This window comes from Pelophylax lessonae (genome assembly GCF_965119305.1).
Source record: "Pelophylax lessonae genome assembly, chromosome: 1".
Classification (NCBI taxonomy): domain Eukaryota; kingdom Metazoa; phylum Chordata; class Amphibia; order Anura; family Ranidae; genus Pelophylax; species Pelophylax lessonae.
Window position 1 is genome coordinate 453,438,632 of NC_138768.1, and position 17,854 is coordinate 453,456,485.

Genomic DNA, 17,854 nt, shown 5'->3' on the forward strand with positions numbered 1-17,854 from the left:
CCCTTGTCCATTTTTCATTAAGACATGTGGTAGATTTCAATGTCTGTTCCCTCCATGGTGGCTCTGTAAGATACATGAGCTGCGGTTTATTTTTAGGGGCTGACTTTTCTTTATCTTACAGAAAGTATACCTGCCGACCCTAATGTTGTTGCTACAATAGACCAGCTTCTGGAATATGCAAAAAAAGAAGATAAAGGGGAAGAAGAAAAGCCTGCATTTTGGTAAGTGTGTCTGGTCTTGTTTGCTATTAGGAAATGAGAAAAAAGATTGTTTTATTGTTTTGTCTAGTCAGATTTTAGCATTGGAATTTTTTTATTTTTATTGTTAGTCAAGTCCATCAAAATCCGCTAGTGCATCTAACACTACTTTCTCTCCAAAATGACCAGATTCCTGTCCATAGGTGTCTCCATTGCTGCATAATTCCAGAGTGGGGGCACCCTATCCAAAAAAGTGTGTTACTGGATAGATCACCAGGTGAAAATAAAAGAAAAAAAATGCATATATTACATTTTAAAATGTATCGCTGCTTTAATGACTGGATTTTCCAGTTTGGAACGATTTAAACTGAACTCTGTTGCACATCTGCAAAGGGACATGCAAAAAAACACAATCTCCAATTGTTCCTTCACATTTTTTTTTTTTTTTCTTTTATGATCTGGTACAAAGTAAACCTCAAATCCTGCCAAACCAGCCAGTTCAGTGGTCCTGGGATTAAAAATCAATGCTCTTCTCCCATATCTCTGTGCAGCACTTCATGATGGGTCAGAGTGAAGCTGATTGATCACCGCCATCACAGAGCATTGCTCTGCCCTGAAAGTGTTGCACAGAGAATAGGATGAAGAGCACAGATTTCAAATCCCCGGACCACTGAACTGGCTGTGGTACTGAAGAAAGGAAAGACACTGCTCCAGGTGTATAGTGTGTGGTGATTGCCAGGAGATAGGATATCCAGTAGAGTGCTGGCCCCGGCCCGCCTCCGTGGGAACACTTGTAGGAAAAGAATTAGCCGCACATCCAGGGATTCCAATAGGTTTCAAATACCTTTTTTATTTCCAAAAAGTTGCAAGTGATGACACCAAAGACACCAGCATGAAGTCTCGTAGACGCGTTTCACATATACATCTTGTGCTTAATCATTACTGAACTGGCTGTGTGGGCTTTGACAGCTCAGCCTCCCTGGAAGTAAAAGGGTGTGTATGGTGTTTTCTGTAAAGGTGAACCAACACTTTAATAGCATAGTTAGTAATGTATTGGCAAATATAGTCCTTTTTTTTAATAAATTATTTATGAATTCAGACTCTTGCATACCTAATGTAAGCAGGCAAAGCATCCATTACAGAGAAATGACTGACATCTGAAAACCTAAACTAATACTCTACAAAATGTAGTATATAATATCAATAGTGCTGCTTCATCAGATAAGCAACAGGACTGAAACAGTAGTTGCAATCCAAAAGGTACTCCTAGATATAGTACATAGTGTAGAGAGAGGAATGCATGGGGCATATTTTTAAAGCCAATATGACTTTCATCAAACCTTTACTAATGGTGACTCAGTCACAACCTTTTAAAATATGCACCTGAAAAATTCACCTGCAGTGAATATTTAATGTCATATTCAACGTTTTAAGAATGTGCCCCCAACTGTCTTGTGCGTATCCAAGACCAATAAAATAACAAAATAAAAGTAAGCCAGATGGTGCCTCCAGTAGGAAGGGCCTGGAGGATAGCATTGTTTATATAAGTATTAAACTGTATGTTGTTGGGTCCCCAGTAGTGGGGATAGAAAAAAAAAAAAACACTTGTATTTGCAGTGGTAGTATTCAAAAATGTTCTACACAAAACTGCTACAAGTGCATTTTGGGTAACTTTTTGTCCAAAGTGTGAATAGTAGGCATGCAAAGTAGACAAGACGTTATTGAATAAACTGATGCCAAGTAAAACTGCAGACTTTGAATTAATCCAAAATGCTTCAGGTAATGAGACATTTAAGGGGTTATTGTCATGATTTTAACCAAGCTAGCCAGATTCTGAAATTCTGTTCTTTGATTTTAACATTACCTTCCTTGGGAAAATTAATGTGGTAATAAACTGTAAAATGTTCCTGACTAAATTAGCAAAAAGTCATATATTGCATAATTTTATATTATTTTTGGGTACAGAGATTGGTAGATTAACACTTATTTACGGCTAACGCCATGTCTTCCCACTTAAGGTTCCTATTTGACAAAAGCAGCAGTGAGTATAAATATTATCACCAAAAGCTAGAACAGTTCTATAAATCCTCAGATCACTTGGATGCAAAGAATACCCAAACCAAAAAAGCAAAGAAATTTGAAGAGCTGAGTGAAGAGGCCGTGAGAGCAATGCTGTATGCAAGAAAGGCACTGCAGGTGAAGCGGAAGCTTTTTGGTAGTTTGGCTTTTTCAAGGAAGCGGAAAGAGCTAAAACCTCTGCACAGGTTGTCCAAAACTATGAGCCTCAAAAAAATAAAGAAAGTGGGCAAGAAGATTGGAAAGAATGTAACTCAGGACATCAAAAAAGAGATTGAAACTCAGGAGGTAAAAATAGATAATGTAACCCCAGCAGTGGAGGAGGCAGCGGCCCCCCCGGTGGTCAAGGAGGAGGCAGCGGCCCCCCCTGCAGTTGAGGCAGCGGTCAAGGAGGAGGTGTCGGGCACCCCGGCGGTCAAGAAGGGGGCAGCCCCCTCCCCGGCGGTCAAGAAGGGGGCAGCGCCCTCCCCGGCGGTCAAGAAGGGGGCAGCGCCCTCCCCGGCGGTCAAGAAGGGGGCAGCGCCCGCCCCGGCAGTAAAGAAGGGAGCAGCGCCCGCCCCGGCAGTAAAGAAGGGAGCAGCGCCCGCCCCGGCAGTAAAGAAGGGAGCAGCGCCCGCCCCGGCAGTAAAGAAGGGAGCAGCGCCCGCCCCGGCAGTAAAGAAAGCAAACGTGACCCCAGCAGTAAAGAAACAGACTGCAGTCAAACCAGCACAGGATGCTTCAACAAAGCAGTCTTCTAGCAAAGTAGAACCTCAGGGACAAGAGGTACCATGCAAAAGTTCTACAGGTGCCACCAGTAAACTTAAAAAGGATCAGCCATCAGATGTAGAAGCTGAGAATTCTAAAGACCTACAGGTTTCAGATGGTAAGTAAGCTGTTCGTGCTTTGACCCTTGTTACCATTGATTAAATATATATCTGATGCCAGATAGGGAATTGCCATAAAGTAAGCAGTTTGATTCCCAAATGTCTAGTGATCCTAATGCACCAATCATCATCTTTGAAGTGATAACACCTAAGGAGCAGAAAAATTATCTGCGTCAATATTACCCCGTTACACAAAGCCATCCGCATGCATATACATGGGACATTGAACCCAGGTATCACTACATCTTTCTCCTCTGGAGCAACAGTGTAGGGGGTTATAAGGTTTGTTAACCTCCAGCCTTTCAGAAAAAAATGTCATTGTACAGACCAAGCATTGTAATTTTAGGCGGCTTTTTTACTATATATTTTAGCCTATTCTATGATTTAAATGATTATTATGATTCTTTAAGCCCCTAATGCAGGGCTTGACAAATTTGCCTGAAATCTAGGAGCCAGCTAAAAAAGTTAGGAGACAGTTTTAAAAAAAAAAAAAAAAAAAACAACAACCAAGCTTTATTTAATAAAACTGATAGAACCCCCCTCTCCTCTATAGTGCAATTGGATGAAAACAGACTGTCTGTCTCTTTCCATCCGATGCCATCTGATCCGATCCACGGGATGGATAGAAAATAGAACCACTATCCGTCTGCTTTTGGTGGACAGGATCAGATGGCGGCAGATTACTGCTCCATAGAGGAGAATGAAGGGTCCGATCAGGTCTGCCTGAAAAACTGACAGGCGGACCTGTTCAGACAGCCCGTGTGAAAGGGGCCTTCGGCTGTGGCACGGTGATGAGGGAAAAAAAAAGATTATATATATATAAGAATTGAAGAAAAAAAAAAGGAAACCTTTTTTTTATTTTTTTTTTAAAATAACCCTACTCCCTGTCCACTTACCTTTAAGCAAAGGTAACTGGACAGAGAGATGAAGCCTGCAAAAACTTCCCTCTCCTCTCCTGTTTGGAAGGAGATGGAAAGACATTGAGAACATGCATTACTCCTGGCCACCACAAGAGGGCGTCAGTTCCCCTGCCTCTAATCTCACAGAAGAAGGCCGAAAAGCCGGGGGCCTCAATTTTTGGACGGCGCGGAAGTCCGTGCACTCGGGAAAGGAGGTGGGGGCGCAAAAGGGACAGGAGACCTCCTGCAGGGCACCCCAGGCGCCAAGTCGCTAATTCTAGTCGCAAATGCGCCCGGGGATTGTCAAGCCCTGCCCTAATGACCATTTTAATCATTCTTGAGAATTTAGGTAATGCAGTGTTGTAATTCGATCACCGCTGGTGCATTTACATTTGAAATTATTGGTTTGTTCACATACATTGGTTCATTAAAGCACCAGATATTACAAATATTAATTTGGTGTCTTTTTTTTTTATTTTACACACCTGTGTGGTTTTTGTTACCACAATAGACCTACAACCCTACTGCAGAACTGATAGTAGTGTTGCACAATCTAAGAGGCTCTGAAACGCTATGCAGCTGCACAAGATAGGATATATCGGGAGGGATATCCCTGAGCTAAGTGGAATTTTGTCTTTTCTTCTTTGACTCACTCAAGCATCTACCTGGTGAGCATGCTTCATTATTGGGAGTACCAACCTAAGAAGTACATCTTAAATCATTGATGTAATAAAGTTCCTTGGTGACAAAACCAGAGGTGTTTTTTAATGCAGCTCATTTTAGCAGAGACTTGTAATGGGAGAAATATTTAGGCTGCCACTGCTGATCCATTTCAGAAAATGCAAGTTGCCAGGCTCACTTTATTATCATTACTGTCTAAAACACTAAGCATTGGCATGCAGATTAGGAAAGCGCTCCTAGTCTGCATTCGAAGTTGTTCAAAGTCATTAATTTAGAAAGTATTGGAGTCTTTGGACCAGAATAATAGCCACAGTACTAATTGTTTTCAGAAGAAAAGGTCTTCATTTACAGTCGCTATACCTCTCAGGACAAGTTTAGTTAAAATATCCCCTATTAGCTTCCTATTAGCTTTGCATATTAGATAAACCAGTTATCTGACCCAGTGCAGAACTCTAGTACACAACCGGATTAGACAAGAATTTCATTTAAATTTGTTCAGTTCCTGGAAGGATAAGTTGCCCCTGAATATCATATTGCTCTAAAAAAAGAAAATGTTATATCATCTTATGAGTTTATGTATTTTATTTACAGTTGATGAGAAAACGAAGGATACTGCAATAAAATTGGCTCAGTTTGTTGTTCAGATGGGTCCTGAGATTGAGGAATTCAGCATGCAAAACAGCGTAAATAACCCTGAATTTTGGTAAGATGGTAAAACATTTCCAAATAATTTAAATAAGTTGTATGCACGCAAAACATCAGAGTTGGACCTAAAGTTTTTTTGTTTTCATGTCCCAAGGTTTTTACGTGAGAAAGATAGCCCAGCATATAAATATTACAAAAGTAAGTTGGAAGACTTCAAGAAAGAGCAACAGGAAGGCACATCTGATGTAGATGAACAGGGGAGCGTTAAGACAGGTGATGAAGATGTGGAAATGGGTGCCGAGACTGCTGCCGCAGACAACGCTTCAGTAGCTGCATTTAGCCAAATGCCCACTCCATCTAGACCTCCCATTCTTCGTAAGAGAGTAGCAAAACTCAAGGTTGGCATGCTTCCAGCCAAAAGGGTGTGTCTGGTGGATGAGCCACAGGGTAAGACTTTGTTTTCATCTGTGGCCTGGCTGACTTGCTGCTTCAAACTGTTATTTCCTATCACCAAAATGCTGCCAACAGCTGTTCGTTCTTGCCTTTTTCCCCTTCTATCTTGACCTAAAAAAATGTAAAATTGACATTTGAAAAACAAATCCTATTAATATATTTCATTCCATTGGAGCGAGATTGGGTGTTTTAGGTTCTTTCATATTTTACTGCCTTCTTTGTGTGAATAAAAATAGAGCTGAAATTTAGGGCTTTTTCACAACCCATTAGGTAATGCATGCTAGCGCAACTCCTAGTAATACACTGTATATGTGCATAACCATTCTTAAAAGCACCCAAGCCCACACATACAGAACCTATACTAGACCACAATGCGTTATTTTTTCACGTGTTGATAGCGCATTCACAATGAATGGGCTACCTTACACAACAGTCAACGCACTAAAAAAAAAAGCATAAAGCGCATTAGAATTAGCGTGAACAAACCAGAAAGCATCTGTTTTACTTTTCAGCGTAAGCTCCTAATGCCCAGCTGCTACACATATGCACCCAGGGCTGCTGTAAGAAATCTTGGGGCCCCATACAGCCTACCTCCCTCATCCAAAAGGGATTGAGGACATAGATTTATCACTCCCTTTCTCTGTAACCTCAGATGAATAAATAGGAAGCGCTCCGGGGCTTCCTACTCATTCAAAAAATGAAGCATAGTAAACGGTTTATTTACGATGCTTCACTAATTAATGGACACAGGAGTGATTTGGTAATTTTCCCTCACTGTGTTCATTCAGGAAAGGAAGGGGCCAGTAAGTGATGTATTTACTGGCCCCTTCCCCCTCTCTCCATCTTGAAACATCAAGATGGAGAGAGTGGGAAGCCTGCAGCAGCTGCCGGTGAGACAGACAGGAGAGGGAAGCTGGCAGTGCTGCATGGGGAAAAGGGCACACAGGTGGGCCTGGGCAGCATATGGATTGGTGAACATGGGGGGGGTGGCACATGTGCTAGAACCAATCCCCCTGCAGTGCAGCTGGGGGGGGGGGGAGAAGAGAAGCTGCCACTGCTGCAGGGGGAGGCAGAAGAGGATTGGTGCAAAAAGACAGTACAGCTTACACCACCTGCACAACAAGAGCCCGGGCCCCCCCTTCTGAACTGATGGGGCCCCGTACAGGAGGGCTGGCTGTACGGACTTATCAGCTGCCCTGTTCGTGCCTACAGCGGTCTAAGGAGGGCTCGCTGTTTTCTCCTAATACACTGACCAAGCTGTTTCTGACAGTTCTAAGTCATGACTTCTGATCGGGAACCAGGAGGATTCTGGTCCTGACCATGTTACTGTTGTGAGAGCCAGTCACAGTAGTCACGTAATTGGGGATTCGCTTCACCTCCTGCCTTTAAAGTCCACTTAACCAAAGGGAGAACTTTTTCTTTTATTCTACTTGTTGTCCAGCAGCCATTGGGAATGGGTTAAAACAAATATTGTAAATGGGGAAAGAAAAAAAAGATATAACGCAGACGTTTTTTAGAATGTATAAACTTATAATGTGACTTCAGCAATGGTCATTTTTTTTCTTTTTATCTATGGGTGTAATAATGTTTTTTATTTTCTCCAATTTTCTATACAAATTGTTCTTTAATTGTATAATGGCAAATTAAGAAACCTTAAACATAAACTTCCTTTTTTTATTGTTTCAGACATGCCTTATTAGGGAAATGTTACTTTTCTTACATTTTAATTCTCTGTGTTTTTAGTTCATGATCCAGTTCGTATTGACTATGAACGTCCCAAGGGTCGTGGAAACAGGCGAAAGGTAATGAGAAAAATGGTGCTGTATGTTACATGTTTTTGAAGTCCCCCCCCCCCCTTTTTTTTTTTAATTGAGTGGATTTGCTACAGTTGTAGGTAAAAACTACTGTGTTCCCTGTATTAAAGATGAGGTCCCAGCAAATCTATAAAGTTAGTGTTTAAATATAGTTGTGTTCTTTTAAAAATAATTGTTCTTTCAGAAATGATTTACAGTTGTGCTCATAACCCTGGCAGAATTTGATTTCTTGGCCATTTTTCCAAGAATATGAATACCACAAAAACCTTTTTTACTCATGGTTAATGTATGACTGAAGCCATTTATTATCAATCAACTGTGTTTACTCTTTTTAAATCACAATGACAACTGAAACTACCCAAATGACCCTGATCAAAAGTTTACATACCCTGGTGATTTTGACGTGATAACATGCACACAAGATGACACACAGGGGTTTGAATGGCTATTAAAGGTAACCATCCTCACCTATGATCTGTTTGCTTGTAATTTGTGTGTGTGTGTGTAAAATGTCAATGAGTTTCTGGACTCCTGATAGACCCTTGCATCTTTCATCCAGTGCTGCACTGAAGTTTCTCCATTCTGAGTCATGGGGAAAGCAAAAGAATTGTCAAAGGATCTATGGGAAAAGGTAGTTGAACTGTATTAAACAGTAAAGGAATATAAAAAGATATCCAAGGAATTGAGAATGCCAATCCGCAGTGTTCAAACTCTAAGAAGTGTTGAAACCAAAACCACGGTCAGATAGACCAACTAAAATTTCAGCCACAACTGCCAGGAAAATTGTTTGGGATGCAAAGAAAAACCCACAAATAACTTCAGGTGAAATACAGGACTCTCTGAAAACATGTGGTGTGGCTGTTTCACGATGCACAATAAGGAGGCACTTGAAGAAAGATGGGCTGCATGGTCGAGTCGCCAGAAGAAAGCCATCACTACGCAAATGCCACAAAGTATCCCGCTTATATGCCAAACGGCACAGAGACAAGCCTCAAACCTCCTTCTGGCACAAAGTCATTTGGAGTGAGGAGACCAAAATTGAACTTTATGGTCACAATCGTAAACGCTACATTTGGAGAGAAGTCAACAAGGCCTATGATGACAGGTACACCATTCCTACTGTGAAACACAGAGGTGGATCACTGATGTTTTGGGGATGTGTGAGATACAAAGGCACAGAAAATTTGGTCAGAATTGTTGGCAAGATGAATGCAGTATGTTATCAAAAAATACTGGAGGAAAATTTGTATTAATCAGCCCGGAAGCTGCTACTCGAACATTCCAACATGACAATGATCCTAAACACAAGGCCAAGTCGACCGGTCATTGGCTACAGCAGAATAAAGTGAAGGTTCTGGAATGGCCATCTGTCTCCTTACCTCAATATCATTGAGCCACTCTGGGGAGAGCTCAAACATGCAGTTCATGCAAGACAGCCCAAGAATTTACAGGAACTGGAGGCTTTTTGCCAGGAAGAATGGGCAGCTTTACCATTTGAGAAGATAAAGAGCCTCATCCACAAAAGATTTCAAGCTGTCATTGATGTTAAAGGGAACAATACACTGTTTTAAGAACTGGGGTATGTAAACTTTTGATCAGGGTCATTTGGGTAGTTTCTATTTTCATTATCATTTAAAAAAAAGTAAATACAGTTGATTTGATAAATGGCTTTCAGCCAAACACTAACTGTGAAAAAAAAAAACGTTTGTCACTCAAAATTGTGAGGTGTACTCACTTTTGTGAGAGAGTGCGTTTGTATGTGTGTGTGTGTGTGTGTGTATGTATATATATATATATATATATATATATATATATATATATATATATATATATATATATATATATATATATATATATATATATATATATATATATAATCTCTATCTATCTCTCGATCCCTGTCTCTCTCGATTAGAGAGATATATATGTGTATATAGTGTCTCACTCTCTCTACCTTTTAACCCAGACTAAATCATTTACACTGATTTTGGTTGTTTAGCATAGTGCATTTTGGCCTAAATTTATGTAGAAAATCTATTTTTATTTGCACAATTTTATAACAAACTGAGAACACAGTATACCAAAAAATTTCAGTATATTCAGTTTTTATATAGCAAAAAATAAGCAACGCAATGGTGAATAAATGCCAAAAAGAAAAAATCTTTGTCTGCAAAAAATGTATAATTAAAGTTTGGGTCAGTGTTGCATGCCGACGTAATTGTTATAGTATTTTTACCTATAGGAGGTAAGCCCCCCCCAAATTTTGTTATACACCTGTGTTTACCAATCGTCATTTACAAGTAATTTTGGTCATACTTCAACCTATTTGGATTGCTTTTCTAGCCTAGCAAATTAGTTGATGTGATGACAAATCTACTGTGGGCAGTATTGGCTTGATAAAAGGTAGCAGGTTATCTGCAACACATTTTACATGTTATGACGCACTATCCTTTTTTTCTTCGCAGAAACCAGCTGATCTAGAGTTTGCTAATAAGAAGATAACCCAGCACAATGTGGGTTTTCAGATGTTGAGTAAGATGGGATGGCGAGAAGGTCAAGGACTTGGATCCAGTGGAGCAGGAATCAAAAACCCTATAAAAGTGTATGTTGGGAGTAAAGGTTTAATGTGATTGTGTATCTGTCAGCATTTCCTTCAAGGTGCCTTGATTTTGCGTTCCTTAAAGACTGCAAAAAGAATGGATATGTTTTGTAGAAGTCATGAACCCCCTTCTCATCTGCAGCTGATATATGAATGTATCCACAGATGTTATGGGGTTACGTTAATAAATTTCCCCTGTTTGACAACCAGAGAAAAGTTGCCAAACATGCTGATGCTGCAAAATTTAGTCTAGGTAACGATAATCTGTTTTGCAATTGATGAGAGCCAGAATGTGTTTAATGTTAGCCTGGTGCTTTCCTCCAACTTAAAAGCTTCCTGTTAAGGAAGGTAGTTTGCTAGTCAACACAGAAAGCATATTGTAGTATAGAAAAAGGAAGGAGGAACGTGTGTGATTTACTCTGCTGAAGTGTGCCCTCTGTTTATCAAAAGGAAACATTTGATTTCTGATCTATTAGGGACACACAGTGTACTGTTGGGGTTATACTTCCATCTTCAGGAGGACTGGACACTGGCAAACAAACTTTGTGGGCCAGCTCGGCATAATTCCTCCAGCTCTAGCATGCCTTAGTTGTTTGCTAGTGTCCACCTCAACTCTGCTGAAAAGTCTAACCTTTTTTACTATCTTATTTTCCTCTTTAAAGCGGAGCTTCACCAAAAAAGGGGAAGTTCCCTGCTCCTCTTGAACAATTGGCACTTTTGAGGAGTGGGGGGGACAGCTACCCGCTTTTGACAGTTCTCATCCCTGCAGTCTTCTGGGACACAGACAGGTCCCAGAAGACTGCATCCACCATTCACGATGCGCAGACTGCATCCACCATTCACGATGCGCAGTGGGCACCCGGCTGTGAAACTGCAAGCTGTCATAGCTGGGTGTCCATAGTGAAGATGCTGGGGACCGAAGACATCGGCTGAGACCGGCTTGATTGAGCATACCGCTGGATCGTGGGTAAGGTAAGTGGCTGTTTTTAAAAGTCAGCAGCTACAGTTTTTGTAGCTGCTGACTTTTTTTTTTTTTTTTTTTTTTTTTTTTTTTTTTCCACAGGGGACTGGAACTCTTCTTTAATTTAAGATTTTTGCTGCATTGAGCTAGTTTTAGATGTAGCTATCTGGTTTGGCTTCTCAGCTTGACTGGACCTTTTGGGACTAGTCTGAAATGTGACCTTCAGGCCCTGAGTTCTGCTTGTAGGACTTTCCAGACATAAAGTACTGGTAAAAGTTAGCTGCTGAGCACCATTCAGGTCTAGAGCCATGGCATTGTCTTAGCACTTGCCCTGTTTCTGAATACTTTCTTTGTAAGTAGGCTGCTTGGGCTCACCCCTGGAAACGACATTGTTTGGGACCCCTAAGTGCTGTAAAATGTCAATTTTTTTAGGTTTTTACAATGGAAGGGGTTAGCAGTTGGGGATAAAGAGCTGACGTCATCTGTTAAATGGAGTGCTGTGCATTGACTGCTGCTTCTTTCAAGAGCCATGTTGAAACACTGATCCTCGGTCTGTTCCATTCCTCTTCGTCTTGATCGTGTGTTATTTGTTTTTTTTTTTTTTTTTTTACCTGATCGGTGCCGCCAGCTATAGCCAGCAACACTGATCATAGTATTCTGACTGCGGTGAACTCTTTGCTGTCCGTATACAATAACTTAGTGGGAGGCATTCCCTTGTCATCACCCACTGTTTTGATGCGGGAATGAAATTGTGTGTGTATATATATATATATATATATATATATATATATATATATATATATATATATATATATATATATATATATATATATATATATATATATAATAATTTTTTTTTTTTTTTTCTTCAACCTTCTGGTTGAAGGAAAAAATAATGCATTATCTATGCTCTGCTTTCAAGCTGTCAGGTTTGTGGGTACCTGAGGCTTTAAATTCCTTTGAGCTATGTTGCTTTCTACTTTGTGCTAAGACATGCCTGATTCTTGACAAAGAGTGCCGACTCCGCCCTGTTGGGTGTCTCAAGCTCACACTACACTAATGGCTCAGTTGCCGGCAGCGCGCCCTCAGATGTGTCTGATGCCTGCAGCCTTGAATTTTGCCCTCTTCTAGGAGTCTGGTTTCTTTGAAGTGCTCCCTCGCCATGCTACCTCCTCTGCTTTGTCCAAGGAGGATTTCACTGCAATCATGCAACATTTCAAGCTACTGATGCTTGCTAACTCTGACGGCAGTGCTTATAGCACTTTGTTCTTTCTTTTTAGTAGCTGTGGAAGCTGAGATCCAATAGCTGACCGCACGCTCCAAGCTCTGTCCATCGATTTTCTTACCACAGTAATTCCTATAGACAGAAGTATGATTGAAAATGTTTGTGTTGTCCTCTGTGGCATCACTTTAAATGCAAAGCAGGGGGTCTGTCAACACAGGCACACTTACAGCAGTGCTGTTCTGTGCTGCTCACATATCCTGCCTATTTACCAGCTGGGAATGACAGCGATATTTAAATCAGCTACCAGTTGTACACACAGTAAGTTAAAATCATCCATGAAAGCCTCGTTCTGATGCTGCTGCTGCCACTGCCTGCTTGTAAACCGATGGTATGTGTGATCCACACAGGAACAGTACTGCTGTGACTGTCCTGTTTTGTAGGAAATTGGAGGGTGGAGATTGGGGCACATACTGGACCTCAGATTCTACAGCTCCTAGTGCATGATGCATCAGTCCCCCTTTGCAGGTACTGCACAGTAACGCGTGTTAACCATAACTTTGATCTTGCAAACTCTGACTGATCTAAAGTTATTAGAAGAGATCTGATCATTATGTAAATGATCCCTTGGTCATAAAGCGCTTCAATCTCATGTCTGCATTCCTAAAGGAGAAAAACAGCTGAAGCTCGTTTGGCTGAACTACTTCTGTGGATCACAGGAGTGCTTTTTGTCCTGCACTCCTGTGACCCATTTTCAGCTGACAGCGGGCTGAAGTCAGAGCTGGTCCAGGTTTGGGTGCTAGATCATGACAATGAAGTCTGGATCCACCCACATGCCTTGACTGGCACCTGGCTAAGCCCCTCAACGAGCCACTCCAGCGAGGAGGGGCAGAGCAAACCCCGGTGACATACTGTCTGCCACCAGCACTCTGCTCAGGGAGCCCTAAGAACCAAATGATTGGCAGTGTTTGATCACTCCGCTCTTTGTGCTAGAGCCAGTGGGGGACACTGCATCCACCTAGGTAAGTATCCTTGTGAAAAAAAAAAAAAAAAAAATAGTCAATACTTGCATAGTTTTGTGAGGTTGAAAAAAGACATCAGTCCATCCAGTTTTCTTTTTTTAAGCTACAGCATGGACGGGTTGTTGGAGGTTTTATCCTGAAGCACTGCTCCATATGACTTTAAAGGGACAACACCTCTTTGGGTCTGCCCTCAAAAAGGATGCCACCAGTGGCCAAAATACTAATTTTCCTCATTTAATGAATCCTGGGGCTCAGTCTTGGGAGACTCCTTTGACTGAGGCCAAGATTCCTTTTTGTTACTTCACAACCTCAAATTTCAAGTCCAGGGCCAAGTCTGGCACCCAGTGTTAGGCTGTGTCCCTACTGTCCAAAGTAAAGAGATGTCTGTTAACCTTTACAGACACTTGGACTGCCTACATCTTAGAAGCTTGGATGTGGTTTCCAGGTGCTACAGGCTAGGATTTCACTTCCATTTTATTCCCTGGTTCATCACTTGCAACAAGCCTGTGTCATTGCACAGATCAATAAACCTCCATGTAGCCTTAACTAGTCGACTGGAGCCGAGCCTGTCCCTATGGCAGAACAGTTTCGGGGATTTTTCTACAACCTATTTAGTCCCCAAACCAAATGGGAACATCAGCCCTATCTTGGATCTCAAGGCCCTTCAATTCTTAATTTGGGCCCAGAAATTTTACATGTAATTCACCAGCCCTGTCAGACTTCATTAGAGAAACTGTATTGATTCTGTGGACATGAGTAAAGTGTACCTTTTGTGGCTCCCAATTTTTTTTTATTAATTTAACACATCAATGATTTCTCTGTTTTGCTGTGGGTCCATTGCATTCCCTGCTCATGGCCCTGCTGTCTGGCCTGTCTTCTGCACAAACATGCTGGCCCATGTATTCTCTTTACTGCACTCGGGACATTCCCATTTGTGGGATATCTAGACGACCTTCTGGCAAACAATGTGGGCCCAAACTGTCCAGACCTTGTAGAGGTTCAGTGGGGTCCTGAAACTTAAAAAATTGGCACTGGAACTGACCCATTGCTTGGAATATCTTGGTCTAGTTATAGATAGTTTAAGCCAGAGTTTTTCTTCCCCAGGATGAAATTTAAACACTATATACTCTCTTCCAGGAGTTGCCAGATTTTTCACTTCTGCATGAGTGTCCTGGGGCAAATGGTAATCCATTTGCTCACATCTATCCAGATCCCTATAAGGCAACATTCTGCTATAGCGGGACATGTTATTCCAGTCCATGGACAGACCAATTCGTCTGGCACTTAAGACCAGTATATATCTGGCCTGGTGGCTCAGAAATCTGGCCCTGGAGTAGGTGTAGTGCTTTCTTTCAGTTTTCTGAACGATCCTCATGTTGAATGTAAGCCTGTTGAGCTGGGCAGGTGTCCTGGGCATCTCTTTGGTTCAGGGGACTTGGGCATTGAAGTTGTTTTCCCCAATCAACTTTCTTCATCTTTTAGGGGATTTGGTTGTCCCTGCAAATCCTGTGTGGATGGTCATCTGATTCAGATAGTTGGAAATTTCCATGGTGGGGCATACATTAACCACCAGGTAGCATCCAGAAGTCTCTCTGTAGCTAGAGATGCAGTGTGGATCCTGCCCTGAACAAAACTTCATGTTCCAGCCGCCTTCATTATTGAGATCCCAATTGTGGTCTAATGGCAGGCAGATTTTCCCAACTGAAAGTGCCTGTCCCCAGGGGAGTGGTCCATATGCCCCTGTTCCAGGACCTGTCACAGGTGTGCAGACCTGGCCACCGTGTTTTATCAACAATCTAGACAGGATTGTCTCCAGGTACAGGGATCCTCTTGTAACAGTGGATACTCTAAAGGCTTAGTGGGAATAGCCCCCTGATCTACGTCTTTTTTTCCCCTTCAAATTCTTCCTTATTTGCTCTCTAGAACATGGAGGACATTGCGGTGATCCCCACCGCTCTAAACTGGCTCAAGCAGATATACTCTGATCTGGTAAGACTCCTGCCAGAAGTTCGACCTGATCTTCTGTCTCAAAGACTGATTTATTACTCTGCTTCATGGTTGCTGTCTTTATTAGCACGGTTGTTGAAGCCCAGGTTTTTGAGAACAGTAATTTCTGAGCAGGTTATTCCCACAATGCTAAAAGCTAAGAAGACTTAGTCCTACTATGGCACACTGGAAGGCATACTTTGCCAGATGTGAGAGAGGCTTTCACCCCAGGAAATTCTTGACGCAATGATTTTTTGTAATTTTTACAGATGGGCTTGGACCAGCTTTTGGCCTTCATCACCATAAAGGGTTAGGTCTTCACTCATGTAATCTTGATTCAGAGACTGGTGTCTTCCATGTGACTGCACCTGTTCGTTCCCCTGTTACTATGTGGGATCTGAATTTGGTTCTCTCTGCTCTTCAAAAACTGCCCTTTTAGGATCTTCCCTTTTTCTACGCTCACTCGCAAGGTTTGTTTCTTGCTGCCATCGCCTCTGCAAGGCTAGAATCTGGGCTGCAAACCTTATCCTATGAAGAACCCTTTCTGATCTTGCACAAGTACAAAGTTCTGGTAGTGCTGGTGAGACCCAGCAATTTTGTACCTTAAAGTAGTTTTGGCTTTTCACCTAAGTCATGACATTCTTTCTTCCATGTCATGCCAGCTTTGGGCATAAGGCTCTTCAGGCAGCTCTTGGAACTGTTGACAATTCTGTTGTTATTATGGGCCTGTTGTGTTTGCTGTTGCCCACCTCTCAGCTGAACTGCTCTTGGACATCCCTGCAATACAAGACTTCCTATGTCCCTCGATGGACGAGAGAACACGTTTGTACTCGCTGTAAAATATTTTTCTTGGAGTCCATTGAGGGACAGAAATCCCATCCCTCCGTGTCTGATTATGCTCTTGGTACTGCTTTGCCACAAAACGATGCCTATCCTGGGTTGCCCTGCCTTTTTTTACGCCGTCCAATCATTCTGTAGGCGACAGTAAACCAGAACCGTAAATTACTTCCTTTGTCCCTCAGTGGACTCGAGAAAATGATTTTATGGTGAGTACAAATATCCTTATTATTCCCATTAAACTTATAAAAACCAGTGCCACAGCTATGTAGTAAGCCAGTCTTTGCGGACATTGATTTCCGCCAATCAGTGCAATCATTTCTATGCCAAAATCCGATCATGAACGTTTATTTCTGAACATCTTTGTTTTCAGTTTGCTTCATATGGCCTGTAATAGCTGAAGAAACAGAGGCTAGCTAAGTTATACATCAAGACTAATGATTTAACATCAATAACTGTTTGTTACCTTTCTCAGGGGTACAGTCTCTGCTGGGGAGGGTCTGGGTACTGAATCAAAAGAACCCGGTCAGTCCAAAGATGACAACTTTGATGCTTTTCGTCAAAGAATGATGAATATGTACAAGCAAAAAATTTCCAAATAAGCTGGTAAGTAAATGTTTTGTAAAAATAGCTTTATTGCCACATGTTGGGTCTCATACACAGAAATGTTTAGTGAATTTGTGTGTGTGCTGTATAACAACCATTGAGAGTCCCTTTAGGCTAGACCATAAGGAAAATATGATTAGGGGCTCTGGGTCGGAAAGCTTCCATTTTATAGACTACAGCCCCTTTTTTATTTAGTCTACCAGCATATATATCTTACACAGAGGAAATATAAACTTATAGTATTCATGCTCCATATGTTTTATCTTCAGGTTTCTGTAACTGCAGAGTGAAATTTCTTGATACCTTTGAGCATAAAGTTGCACCTGTGCCCAAACTATGGACATTAAAGTGTTTTACATTATACTTAAGCAGTAAAAGGTTTTAAACAAAGTATCTTTTACCCCTCTAGCTGTATGTACTGTGAAGTAATTAACTTTTAAAGAGCTCAAAAAAGGGTCTACAGTTGGTTTCTAAAAGCTTAGACACCTTCTGTTTGTTTTTATATTAGAGGGCTTGCCAAGTTTCTGTTTTCCTTTATAAAGTGTAGAGAGAAGAAGAGATGATCTCAGTGCTTTTGTTGTGAAATATAACAAATAATTTTCTCTATAGTTCATTGACGGACGCAGTTCTCTGTTCCATATCAGTAGGGTTCTACTGCCCCCTACAGGAGTAGGACACTAGGCAGAAAAAAGTTCTGGCTACGCCTATGGGCAGTCCCGGAGGGTACACCCTCTCTCTTCCTGCATAGGATGTCCGTTTTTAATCTGCCTAGTCAGGAGTAAGGACCTAGTTCCTTGCTGGGATCTTTGATCCTGGCATAAAAGTATTTTTTTTTTTTTTTTTTTTTTTTTTTTTAGCTAGCCCTTTTCTCCGGAATTTTTTCCTGACGGGCTGGATCTCTATATCCAGTGGTCACCCCAGTCTGGCCAGCGAGCATGTGCAGGCCTTAGCTCCTTCCTGCGTGGGGGACTGTTTGGGCCTACCTGAGGC

The 17,854-nt window shown here is 41.6% G+C and overlaps 1 protein-coding gene across 1 annotated transcript in view; it reads left to right on the forward strand.

Moving 5' to 3' along the window:
* SUGP2 (SURP and G-patch domain containing 2) overlaps positions 1-16,864 on the forward strand; it is a 35,763-nt gene extending 18,899 nt beyond the window's left edge. The window contains exons 4-10 of the mRNA XM_082243448.1: positions 122-221; positions 2,216-3,138; positions 5,311-5,422; positions 5,519-5,811; positions 7,561-7,619; positions 10,097-10,233; positions 16,734-16,864. Coding sequence (XP_082099574.1) covers positions 122-221; positions 2,216-3,138; positions 5,311-5,422; positions 5,519-5,811; positions 7,561-7,619; positions 10,097-10,233; positions 16,734-16,860 — 1,751 coding nt within the window. The 3' untranslated portion in view covers positions 16,861-16,864. The remainder of the gene's footprint in view (positions 1-121; positions 222-2,215; positions 3,139-5,310; positions 5,423-5,518; positions 5,812-7,560; positions 7,620-10,096; positions 10,234-16,733) is intronic.
* The last annotated feature ends 990 nt before the right edge of the window (positions 16,865-17,854 follow it).